Genomic DNA, 13,226 nt, shown 5'->3' on the forward strand with positions numbered 1-13,226 from the left:
TACTCTAAAAGATTTATGACATATTGCCTTCATACCCTAAATCATTCTCAACAGCAAATGTATAGAGGCTATATGCCATCTAACTTTGCTTTCTGAAGAAGAGATGAAATAGCAGGCAAGTTCACGGAACTGAATTTTTTGTATTTCAAAATCTTCAGACATTACAGACCTTTTGGACTAGAGCAAAAGCAAAAATATGCTGCCAGGCAAAGGCGTTTGACAGGGATGTGACAAATACCTGATCTGTGTTTAATTTCTGTTCATCTCACATCTTTAGCAAATGCTTTTCCCAGACCAAACTGGTGTGAAGCCAGGAAACTTTTCCCTTGCTAATATCAGCAATGGCTGTTCAATGCAGTTTAGCCAGCCTTTTAGGCTGTATGACCTGCTGGTTAGTATATGCCACCAGTCCTGCGGAGTCCACTGAAGTTCTCCTTAACCTCTTTCACAGTCCGGATTCTGAAGACTTCTCACAGTTATTCTGTGAAAAATATATTTCTGTACTGTCAAGTTCTGCTCTTGTAATTTAATTTTCTTTTACAAGAAACAGATCTTGTATAATAAAAGTATAATAAGAGACTATTGAAGTTTCTTAGGTCTGTATTAGAATGATAGAATAATTTAGTTTGGAAAGGACCTTGGGAGGTTATCTAATCTAACCCTGGGCTCAAAACCACACTAGCTCCAGACTTGGATCAGGTCACTCTGGAGAGCTGAATTTTGAGTATCCCCAAGGATGCGAATCTCACAGCATCTCTGTGCAGCAGTTGCAGTGCTTCACCATCCTTGTCATGATGAATTTCTTCCTTATATCTAGTTGGAATTTCCCATGCTGTAATTTGTGACTGTTTCCTCTTTTTCTTCTGCTTTGCACCTCTGAGAAGAGCTTGACTTCATCTTCTCTGTAATCTCTCATAAGGTGATGGAAGACAGTGATTAGATTCCCACTTAAGCCTTCTCCAGAGGCTGGGTGAACCCAGCTCCCTCTGCTTCTCCAGGTACATCATTTGTCCCAGCCCTCTAACCATCTTCGTGATCCTCTCACCAGTTTGTCATTGTCTTTTTTTTATATTGTGGTGACGGTGAGAGGGTCGAAATTGGACATACTAATCTAGATGTGGCCTCACAAGTAGGGGGGGAAAGCCACTTCCCTCAGCCTGCTGGCAACACACTTGCTAACACACAGGCAACACACAGCCTGCAGCCCATCTGCCATGGGGGAAAGGGCACTCTGCATGCGCCTGTCAGCCTGGTGCTCACCAGGACCCAGGTCTGTTTCTGCAGACATGCTGCAATATATTAAATGTAACCTGTGTGTGTATTGATTTCATTCAGGGAATACATTCCCATCTGAAGCTTGCATTTTTGTGTCATTAGCTTAATGAGATATAGAAATAATAAACCTCTATTTTAATATGGTCATTGGAGAGTTCATTGTTTGCCCTACCTAACAGCAGCATTTCCTTCATTGCACTACTGAGATAACAAACTGCATACTAACTGATCTATGCCACCAAGCGGAATTGCCACTAATTTTTTTTTTTTTCCTCCTTGCTAGTTTAGTCAAATTGGTGAATGCTCAGTCTCCCACAACTGAGGCAGTCTCTCACAAGCAAAGCTTAGTATGTAATTCTTATTTTTATTTTTTTTGAAAGAAAAATAATTTTAAGGATGCTGGATGAATACTAACGAGGAAAGGCTTTCAGACACAAAACTACCTGAAGTTTATCACCTTTTTTGTCCAGCAGAGACAGTGCAAGCATCTTTCACTCTAGGAGGAGAAGGTTAACATGAGTACTTAGGGTTCTGAGAGCTAGCATCAGTCTGATCTTGAGCTTGTGAAACAGAGGAATAAAACTGAAGTTTTAAGTTCAACTGTTGCTGTGCTGGAAATGTAGCAAAATGAAATATTTAAGGAAGGAGAACTATGAAATTAGAAGGCGGATTTTATTTTCCAAGGCTTTATAGCCTATTGCAAACGATCAAAAGTAACAGATGTTAAAGGTAAAAAAGAAAGAATATGCTTTGAGTAATGGAATGACAAAATGCCTGGAAGGCAGTGGATTAAAAAAACAGAGTGTTAAAGTATCTCTTAACATTACAGCCAAGAAACTGCTGCTTTCCTATCAGGGTTTATTAGCTACAACAGCTGATTCCCCGCAAGGAGGACAGTATAAACCAGCAGCAGAGAATGAGAGAGTTGGCAGATGTATTAGTTCAGAATTGAGAACAGTTTTGGGACTCAGTTCTGTAGGCACAGTGATGAGGTGCCCCTGCAGAAAAAGCGTAGCCCAAAAGGATGATTCTTTTCAGGTTTTTCCCAGTGGGAGCTGAGACTGTGCTCCTGTGCTTTCTTCTGACATGTAAGAAACAATATCCTGTTTTATTCCAAGAAGAAAGGAAAGGCACTTAATTCAAAGATGTAATACAGTTCGCCCTACAAGATGCTCCTCAGCCTTTCCATGTACTCCCTGAGCTCCGGTGCTGTTCTGTGGCCTCTGTTAGCCTAGTATGTGTTCGGCTGCTGTTTCATAGTACCTGCGCTTCACAGATTTGTATGGATTATTTCCAGGAATGGCTACTAGAGTCATTGTATTTGCAGATTTTATTCCCTGCAGAATTTCTACAATGCATTATTCTTTTATTTTTCTTAGAAGGTAGGATTCCTTCCCATTGTTTTTAGAACTCTAATCTGTTAGCACTTTTAAAATACGTTTTTCTATATATCTATCCCCAAGCTTTCTGGTTGTCTTCTCCGTTGTGAGGGGAATTATTTCCATTTCTTCTTTCCCCCTTGAGCAGTTCATACACAGCTGATGGGCCTGTACTTTCGGAGCAGACTGTTGTCTTCTTTCTGTGCAGCAAGAAACATGACCATGGCAAATGTGAGAGGGCTGACTTTTTTAATTGACAATGTTGAGAACTGAGCCTGTCCCATTGCTTCATGCAATTCCCTCTCCGTTTTCTGTTGAAATGCAGGACAATTGTTTGCACTTTGATGCTGACAACTGAAAATGACAAAGTACATTGGATCTGCATAGCCCGAAGAAGAAAGTGAATTTTAAAGAGAAGTAGGGATGAGAAGGGAGGATAGCTCTTGGTTCCAGTGGGAAGTACATTTTCTTTTATTGTGACAGTCTGAAACATGCAGGAGAAGCATGTTTAAATATGTTTGGTTAAAAGAAAAGTTTTGAAAATGATGAAATAGCAGCCTCCCTAAGATTTAGGTAGCCATTCCAGGTAGTGTTGGGGCCAGTATGCAAACTCATTAGCTTTCATTGACAATGCTTGGTTTATGTCATCCAAGCTGGCTAAAAATTTTCCTTGATGGTTTCCTGTCAACAAATTGATGCGTTTTTGGAACCTTCACTCAACACAAGTCCTAGCAATGCTCGTTTGAGAGGACCACATGGAAAATGGGAAGAGTGCTCTAAGTGCAAAGTAAAACTACGATATGGGAAGAGGATTCCTAAGGTCCATCCTAAAGGCTGTAGCTCAGTCTGAGTATGACTCTCAATCCTGTTCTGAAAAATTTATGATCTGAACATATGCACATACTTAATATCATATGTTGTTAGTAGCCTGTGGTCTTCAGTAAGCCTTCTCACAGCTTATGTTAAGCAAAGGTGTAAGTCTTTGTAGGTATGGGGTTTCTGGCACCTAAAAGATTTACATCTTTATTGGACCTCACAGATTTAGTTTGCAGTGTCCAGCCTTTATTTTAGATGTGGTACAATATGTGAGAGAACCAAGTGGTAATTAGAAAGACGCTTTAAAAAAAAAAAAGCTTTACAGCAGCCATGTAATTTGTTTTCCTGTGAATGTATCTTTGTGAATGTTTTGAAATATTTATTTGCATGTACTACTTGAAATAGTGTTTTCATTAGAGGTGAAATCACTGTTTTCCTGGGAAAATACCACATTTTGTTTTTTTAATCAAAGGAATTGAATAGGAATATGGGATTAGTTTAGTGAAAGTAGCAAGCTTGTTGGGTAAGACAGTTGGTGCTAAAAAGAATCAATAACTAGATTCTCATTTGTACTTCAGCTATTTTAGGCTACTCAGGTAGTCATTAATTCTCACTCCTTCAGACTTCCCGGTTGCTTACTAGTAGTCAGTTAGAGCAGCCTAATTAAAAGGGTAGGGAGCTGTTACGCACAGGCTGTAAATAATTCCTCTTAGTACTTATCACCCTTAAGGCAGGGATTTCAGTTTGAAAAGTACAGCTATTTAAAGGAATAGCATTCAAACCAGGTATGCTGCTTGGAAACCTGGGCACGACAAAGAGAAATTTTTGGTCTCAAACTCAGTACGTCTTGAATCTCACTGCCTAGACAGAAACTTGACTTAGGGGAAGTCTGTGCAGGATTTTTGCTGGAAGAGTTATACTGTTAATAAGTTTGAAGAGGTTTAATTCATTATTGACACAGCTGGTCTGACAGAACCTGCTGTATAAGCTCAGTTACTTTTGCAAATTTGTGTTTTTAGAGTGTAGGCTGCTGAACTCAGGAACAAGATCTACTGTAAAAGCACAAAGAGCTGTTTTGCCAGTGTGTCAGCGTTTGCACTTAGGAATACTTTCATCCATTATTCCTTAATGCCTACTGTCTTCCTTGCATAGATATAACCTATGGTAAAGCTAAGTTTGGCAATATCAGTATGACTACAAACCCTTAAAAGAATATTGTAGTTACTGGAAAAGCAATAATCTAAGAGTCAGAGTAATTCAGAGTTTAGCTGAAATATACTATGCACGCACCACCTAAAATCGTCTGAAACAAGAGAAATAATTTAGGAGCACTTTATAAGCATTAACTCTCATAAGAGTACCCATTAGGAGTTCATGAAGTTCTTGAAAGTCCTTATGGAAAGCTACAGCAGACTCAGTAAATGTTTTTTATGTATGATGTGTTCAGTAATAGCTAGGAGAGACTGCAGTCCACATATATGTAACAGTAGGGATCAGATGCCTCGTTCAGATGCTCCTTGTTTGGGGAGCACCTTCGAAACTGAAAAGCTGAAATTGGTAAATCTTGCGTGCTAAGGCAATTTCTCTAAGATGGCCTACTTGGGAGGATTATTTGTGCCTGAAATCAGGCCATAGTTTTCAGTCATAAATATAACTTTTTTTTTTTTTAAGCGGCACTTCTTTTCCAGTAAACGGTTCAGTTTGCACTGAACAGTTGAATAGTGCCACCACATCTCATTTCTTTGAGAAATATTCAGAATATATGAAGTTAATCTAGAGGAAGAGACTTAAAAGAAGCATTATGGTAGATTTCTATAGTCATTATAAGGAAGGCTGGGGAAGTATCTTTTAGCTTCTTAAGGCATATTGCCTGCACGTTTGTGTGATTTTTAAGGTGTGTGATTTATCAGAAGTACACCATGTCCTTAGTTTATCTGAAGCAGTCCATAATTCTTTCTATCCTTCCAAATGGCATCGATCTGAAAATTGCTGTCTGGAATATACTTCTGGGAATAGTGGTTACGTCTGAATGACTAAAAGGCAGACTTTTCAAAGCGGGAGGCAGTTCTTCTCCCATGGAGCTCAGGGAATGGTTCCACAGTACTTTAGTGGGGGGAATATAATTTTCTTCAGAAATTCCTAGCCGTTTATTCTTACTCCTGTGTTACATCTCACTGCCTCCTTGGTTGTGCTACTGCAGCTTTTTCTGAGGTTGTGCCGGAAAATGGATAATTAAAATGGTCACTGTTAAAAACAACCCTTTTCCCAAGCTGGAAGCAGGCTGTGTTTTCTTGGAAGCACTGATACTGAAATTTTAGCATGATTTCTTAAAGAAGTGAAGCTTCTGCAATCCTGTAGTGTGGATGCAGCGCCCAGAGTAATCCCCCTTCACTTAGACGTGTTACTCATGGTGTCGTTTTGTAATTGGTGTAGTTTCGCTGCCAGAGCAGGATCCTGCCTTTCTTCCCTGCCTTTGCTTGCACGTTGCTGCCATTTCTTTCTGCTACCCCTAGCGACTGTGCAGGCATGTGATGAGCTGAACTGCCTTGCTGATCTACCTGAAAACTAACCAGGGAAAAGGGAAACGTTACTTTTCAGTCAAATGCACAAGCAGCTCTGACTCATTAGGCAGCCACAGGATCACGAATGCTGACTCAAAGGAAGAGATGGCAAGGTACAGCAGAGCAGCAGCAAGGGCAATGGGATGAAATGTCTTGGTGCTTGCACCCAGCTGGACTGGCCTGAGCTCACGCTGGATTAACACTCAAAGACATATGAGCTAAGCATACTTAATTGCTCCAGGCTGCCTCTACTGTCACAACGGAAAAAGGAGAGAGGGATGCTCCTGTGGATGATTTAGGTATTAGAAATCTCCAAAGTGTGGAAGTGCCATCACTTCAGCCCACCTGTCCCCCTGCGCTGATTATAGATCGCAACTACATAGCATATATTGTTAAGGCTCAATGTGATAAATCTGAACTTCTGTCTACTCTTAATAACTTGCAAACATATTGGCCAAGTTCAGACAAATTTGAAAGACTGTTAGGGATCTTGGGAATGTTCCCTCCCTATGAATTTTATGTAAAAAGGAGGCTGGACAGAGGATGGAGACTTTAATGGTAACTCGCTGAGAGACAAGCTTTAGTATTTATAACCTTTTATTACAGAGAATTCAAATGCTGGAAGGACACCGGAGTGTGTGTATGGCTCAGTGTGACGTATGGCTCATGGAATTGCCTGTTTCCTTTCAGAATAAAAACTGGTATCCGTTGAAAAAAACAGGCTATAATAAATTTCATTCTGAAATTACGTAGGGAAATTAGATTTTTCTTAAGATTTTCCTTGTAGCCTAGGATGTTTGCATCTCCAAAGAAAATGCATGTTTATATATCTGAAGCCCTGAACTGGGATGTGCAGTGCTTAAATAAGATAGTTGTGGTACTGTATCAGTGTGAAGAATAAAATGAGAAGGAACAAAATGTAATTTTTTTTCTCTCATATTTTGCAGGTGCTGTGTTAGAGCTTCATATGTTCTTGGGCTTTTGCTATTGATGTCCAACACAAAGTAGGTATTCCAAACGGTATTTGGCAGGTCTGTCTGTCTGCAGTAGAACAGCAATCTTTCTTTGATACAAGATGGAAGAAACATACAAAGATAGGACTTCACTAGTGAAAGGGGCAAAAGATATTGCCAAAGAGGTGAAGAGACAAGCTGTCAAAAAAGTGAATAAAGCTGTTGACAAAGCTCAGGATGGCTACACCCAGAGGTCCTACAACCGATTCCAGGATGAGGAAGATGATGATGATTACTATGTCCAAGGAGGAAATTATGGTGTAGAAGCTAATGATGATGAAGGATCAAGTGAAGCAACCGAAGGACATGATGAAGATGATGAAATTTATGAAGGGGAATATCAGGGAATCCCTAACATGGGGCAGGGCAAGGATGGCATGGTGGCCTTAGGGCAGCCTATGCGTGATGAATATAAGGATCGTCATGAACTGGAAACGGAGAGGAAGGCTGATGAGGAAGAGCTAGCACAGCAGTATGAACTGATAATTCAAGAATGTGGCCATGGTCGTTTCCAGTGGGCCCTCTTCTTTGTATTGGGAATGGCCCTAATGGCTGATGGAGTCGAAGTTTTTGTGGTTGGATTTGTGTTGCCCAGTGCTGAGACAGATATGTGTATACCCAATTCTGGATCAGGATGGCTTGGTGAGTGAAACCTCTGCTCTCTCTTTGTGGTGTTACAAGTGGCACTTACGGTATGTCTAAATGATAACTTGTGAACATGAATGCTTATTTAAAACTTTTTATGTTAAATATAAATAAGCAAGCCACTAAATGCATCAAGAGCTAATATGGATTTGATGAAGATAGTGACTTTGTTTATTTTTTAGATAATTTGCAATCAAAAGTATAAATACATCAGTAAAGTGGAAGACTGCACAGTAAAATTAAAGAGCAGAGGGATATATTCTGGTCTTGGTTACAAGAGCACACATCCAGGTGACCTGTATTTAAAAAAAAGCAATGTGATTATTGGAGCTCTTCTGAATTTGCACAGGTGTAATGGAGAATAGATTATATAACTAAGCAGCAACAGTTCTCACCCTGAGTGGGAGCTTTCCCAGAGGAGAGGTGGAATACAATCTGAGGGAAGCAGGAAATCCAGGGAAATCTCTGTCCAGCTTTTCTTTCTTCTGACTCTTTCAGTCCCGCTCTCCCAGCGACTGCTTTCTTCTCTAGCCCCCCAGAACGTTCAGTGTGTACTTGGAGTGAGTGGGGACAGAGCCAGTGGACAGATGGCTGGAGACACAGCTGGGGTACGCTTTCTGCATCCCGCCAGCTGTGGGGAAGGGCTGTTTCTCGTTGCCTGTTCCCTCCCGCAGCACAGCGACGAGGCAGGCTGAGCTGGCGTTGGGTGCCTTGGTGAGGGTGACAGCACTGCAGGCAGGCCTGCGCTTTTCTTCCTGGGCAGGCCCAGGATAATCCAGGATAAAGCAAGGATTTCACAGGGCTGGGCTACAGGAAAAGAGAGTATAAGTGATTGCCCTTGGAAAAGGGGAGGTAGAAGTGTAGGGGTTTGGGACATGACAGAAAATGGAATATATGGATGTATATACAGGTTTCGGCCTGAAGGGGCTCAGACTATTACAGAAAAGAAGGAGGGCTTCGTGTAAAATATATAAGAACTTTCGCCTTACAGCAGATGTGCTGTTTTCTTCTTTGTACCTTTATAGTGCGTGGTTCTCAGTTGCAACAATCCCATTTTAACTTTATTTTAGTTTCTCTCATGTCCTGATCTTTATCCCTTTGCTCCTGATCAGTTAAAAGTACCCTCAGATATTAAATGCATAAAAACTAGATTCAGAATTTTAAATAACACAAACTGTGACAGAAGGTCTCTTAGTAGAACATTAAGGCCACATCAGGTTGGATTCCTGACACTGATACGAGCAGTTTGACTCTGTCGGTTTTAATAAGTGGGCAATGGTCGTCCTCATTTATACCTCCAAATCTCCCTTCATGTCAGTGAGTCATGAGTGGAAGTGGGAGCAGAGTTCTCACCTGTCTGGGCTCTTTGAGACATTCCTTGCCGTTACATCAGCTTTGTTGGAAACAAACTGCCTTAGCTATTTGTATGGTGGAGCAATTAAACTTCTAATAACATAAATTAAATCATCCAACTCTTTATGGTTAAAGAGGCTGCATGCAAAAAATGTTTGGTACTCTTGGTTACACAAATTCATAAATGTCATATTTGCCATGGCTTAGACCAATGAGTTCTCATAGGGACCTTTTACAGAAAGAAGGTGCATAAGCATGTCTATTGACAGCCATTTTGGAGCTCAGTAAGTAATTCAAAGAGGAGAGGGAGAGAGAAACTAAAACACGCAAAAAAATGGTATCTCTAAATGTTACTGTGTCAGTGCAGATACTAATACTGAACAAATTTTATGAAAACTGTGGTGCAGAATTTGCTTTTAATGTGATTTTATTACCCAATATTTAGCAGCTGAGGTTTGAACATATTTAAACTCTGTTAATCAATTTTACAAGTCCTCTCTATTGCTAGAACAAAAATGATGTATCTCACCCTCCTTTTTAAGTTCCTGATAACCTCTTTTGTTTTACCCACTCACTTTCCCCAAAAGCTGAATTGTCAAAATTGATTTTGTTACCCAAGATGATAGCAATATAAGGGTAGCCACTCTCTCTGCAACCTCTTCAAGTTGCTTACACGTTCAATAGCTGACTGAGCTGCATGTGCAGCCCCTTCCACTTGCATTAAATGTTATCCTGGGAAATGGACCTTCTAGTATTTGAGCGATTCTAAAGCATTGGTGTTCTTGACATCTCTGATTATCACGTTACGGCTGTGAAGAACGTGGCCTTAACACTTTTTCTTTGTTACACCTGCAAGACAGAATTGAAATTTGAGGGGAAATATATATTACGTTTTCTAAAAATATTTCACTTTAACAGTTGCTGTATGCATTGTGGAGGTGCTCTGTGACTGTGAGTGGGGAGTGTTGTCCCTGCAGTAGCAAGTGGATGTGAAGATGGAGCCATATATTAAGATATGGCTCCTGTCTAGAAGAAGGTTGAGGGTTCCGCAATCACTGGACTTCTTAAGACATTTTCTTGAGATACTTTGGAATGACTCTGTCCATAGTTAATTGAAATTCATCACAGCAGCTGGTAAATTCCAAATATTATGTATATGTAGATGATACTTGCAGAGAAAATTAGGGAAACAACTCTGAAAGGCTTAGATGAGTAATGTATTCTCATGCCTAAAATATGGAAGTTGTAATGAATACCCCCATATCTTCCTTTTGTAATAATATAGCACTAGCCTCTGTATTGTGGTATTAACAAATACTTGATTCTGTGTTAAAGGATTAACACAGAAAAAAGGGGGGGAAATTGAGCTAAGCAATCTTATCTTTCTTTTCTGTATATAAAAGGCATTGCAACATGTTGTGGTTTCATCAATAATTCTACAAAACGAATGATATTACATGCCTATTGGTAATAGAAATGTATTATAGATTGCAATCCTTTAATACAGTGATGAATATAATACCTATGCCCAATATAAATATACCCTCCTTGCAGACAGAATAACCGTAATTCCGGTGATACAAAATATTCATCAGGGCAGTGAATGTTTAGTGGAAGCATTTTAATATGATCGTAACTAGGCCTTCACAGCCATGCATTTTAAGTACTTTACTGTTGTGATTTCCCATCCTAATTGCATCCTAACTGGGGTCCTTTAGACAGGCATAATTTTTTCATGATTATAATTTCATAATCTAGAGGGCTTTAATGTTATTAGAATACTGAAGTCATGAGACCAGGGCTAGCAGTTATAAAGTGGAATCAGTACGTATGTACACATGTGCAATACTTATTTTTCACGTGATTTTCTAGACTATTAAAAGAACACAGTAAGAACATGCTAATTTGTCACTAAAAAGCATCCATTGACTCGATTACTAATTGTAAAAATGGATTTCTTATCCCCCATGCCACTGTGGTTTACCAGGGGACACGAGCTACCTAAAAGCATATACCAGTATTCATATTCATATGACAGTATGCAAAATCTCCATGTTGCACGACTTGTCTCACTTGCACCAGGTCAGAGTCCCAAATTCCCTCTGTACTGACCCTTGTATGAGCTTGCGATTGCTGTTGATTGATCCAGCAGCAGCTTGTCAGTCAGTGAAGGCATACAATGAAAGTGCTGATTAGAATTCATGAGCTGGTTTCTTCATACCTTTTAGGTTAAATAATATAAATCATCTATCTTTTTCTTCTCTAAGGATTTTTTTTTTTTTTAATAAGTTCAGAAGTGGACTTGCTTATACTCTGGCAAGATTATAGGCACACTGCTAGGAACAAGGGAAAGGCTTACTTTCCCTGCTCTAAAACCTGCCTGTACTTGCCAACTCCTGCCCATACATAGATCCACGCTGACCTCTTGGGTGCCGGCCCTAGTGAGACAGGAGTGTACGTTTCTGAGGTTGTAGTCTCTGGCCTAAGGGCATGGTTTTAATTTTGTTCTACCTGTATCTTGGTTTTACATGTAGCTCAGAACTGGACTGATTTAAGTTAATCCTCTAGGGATTTTGGAATTTCCTGGATGATGAAACTCATGTGAGACTCACCGTACCAACTAGGTTTTGTCTTTTCAAGATTTGTACAGAGGGTTTTTATTTTTATTTCTCTGTAGGCAGATGTAAGGGGCTATAATTGACAAATTACAAATTCGTAGCACCTTTCCTTTTCTGAAGACCACATGATACGATTTCACTAGGAATGGGATCTAAGAAGTGCAGCAGGTCTTCATGTTTTTAGTTGAAATCCTGCTTTTTTATGATTCCAATTTGAAGGAATTAATGCTGCAACAGATACCCTCTGATAGGTGAACTAAAAGAATTTTCTCTCGTGGCAAAGCTTCCCAAGAAAGAGATGGAAAAAATGTTTTCTTACCGGTAATAAAGAGATACCTATCTGCTGCCAGTGTCATGGCTGCTAACTAATGTTAACCAAATCACAAAGAAGTTGCAGTCCTCGGTGCCTCAAACTGAACGTTTTAGCCTCAAATTGTCATAAGAGAATTAGAAGACATGGAAAAATCTTAGAGGCTAAGATGGTAATAATCCTTTAGTGCTGGCAGTGATTTCTCTCCTGAGTCACTAACCTTCTCGAATGGACACGTTTGTTGGAAGGTGAGTGGTGGTAGAATCAGAAAAGAGGGCTGGAAGGAACTGTGGGAAATTTCTAGTCCACTTTCTCACTCCCATTGCAATGTAAACTATATCTAACACAGACCGTTTGTCTAGCCTGTTCTTAAAAACCTCCAGCCCTAAAGGAAGATGAATGAAGAAATGGGTTTTGCTTTTCCACCCTTATTTTAATCTTTGAAATAACCACTTGTGTATAAGTAGTGGTGGGGAAAAGTGAAGTAAGAATGAAGGAATGGCTCTGTCTTTTCATAGCCATTGATAGCAGATCATTACCACGGTCAAGCGAACAAACAAATCTCGATGCGGTTTAAAGGTCAAATTCACTTGAGCTAATGCTGTAATAGAATTTCTGAATTCTTTCTAAGCATTAACTTTTTAATGTGTGCATCTAATCACAGCAAGAACATATATTTAAGAATATGCTGGAGTTCGTATAAAGTGTGAAGTAAGTAGAGCGAAGTCACATCAACTCTCTCTCTCTGTGGATGTCTTACTATTTATATTTCTTCTTACACTTCTTTGGGCTGTTTCTATTCTATTTCAGTACTGGTGTTGAAAAGATGATGTGTCCTGCCTTTTGTAACTTTTTTTTTCCTGATGCCAACAACTTACGTGGTAGAAGATTAATTTGCAGATCCCATTTAATTCTTGCTGTTACCTACGGAGCTTAGATGTAATCTTTTGAAACATTTTTTTCTGTAGGATATGAATCCTCTGTAGCACCTGTTCTAATGAGAGATCTAAGGTAAAGGAGAATTCATCCCTTTCTGGAAGGGCTTTATTTTCATTTGAATGATCTATATTCTTAGAGACCTGATGTGGCATTCTATAAAGACCGTTACTGTTTTTTTCAAATTTAAACCTAGTAGTGTCTTCTAATTCTGTGTATATGCAGCATTCGCTGTGTGAATTGTTTTTCATAAACTGCTATATTTTGCACTCACTTTAAGCCAGGATACTTTTATTCTTAACTTATTGCTAGCAGCTGGT

General features: G+C 39.6%; 1 protein-coding gene across 2 annotated transcripts in view; it reads left to right on the top strand.

Annotated features, from left to right (window-relative positions):
* The window catches only part of LOC138064158 (synaptic vesicle glycoprotein 2C), a 182,105-nt gene that overhangs the window by 89,333 nt on the left and 79,546 nt on the right, over window positions 1-13,226 (top strand). For both annotated transcript variants that reach the window (XM_068925551.1, XM_068925550.1), the window contains one exon: window positions 6,979-7,686. In XM_068925551.1, coding sequence (XP_068781652.1) covers window positions 7,107-7,686 — 580 coding nt within the window. In that variant the 5' untranslated portion in view covers window positions 6,979-7,106. The remainder of the gene's footprint in view (window positions 1-6,978; window positions 7,687-13,226) is intronic.

The sequence above is a fragment of the Struthio camelus genome, chromosome W, assembly GCF_040807025.1.
Source record: "Struthio camelus isolate bStrCam1 chromosome W, bStrCam1.hap1, whole genome shotgun sequence".
Taxonomy (NCBI): domain Eukaryota; kingdom Metazoa; phylum Chordata; class Aves; order Struthioniformes; family Struthionidae; genus Struthio; species Struthio camelus.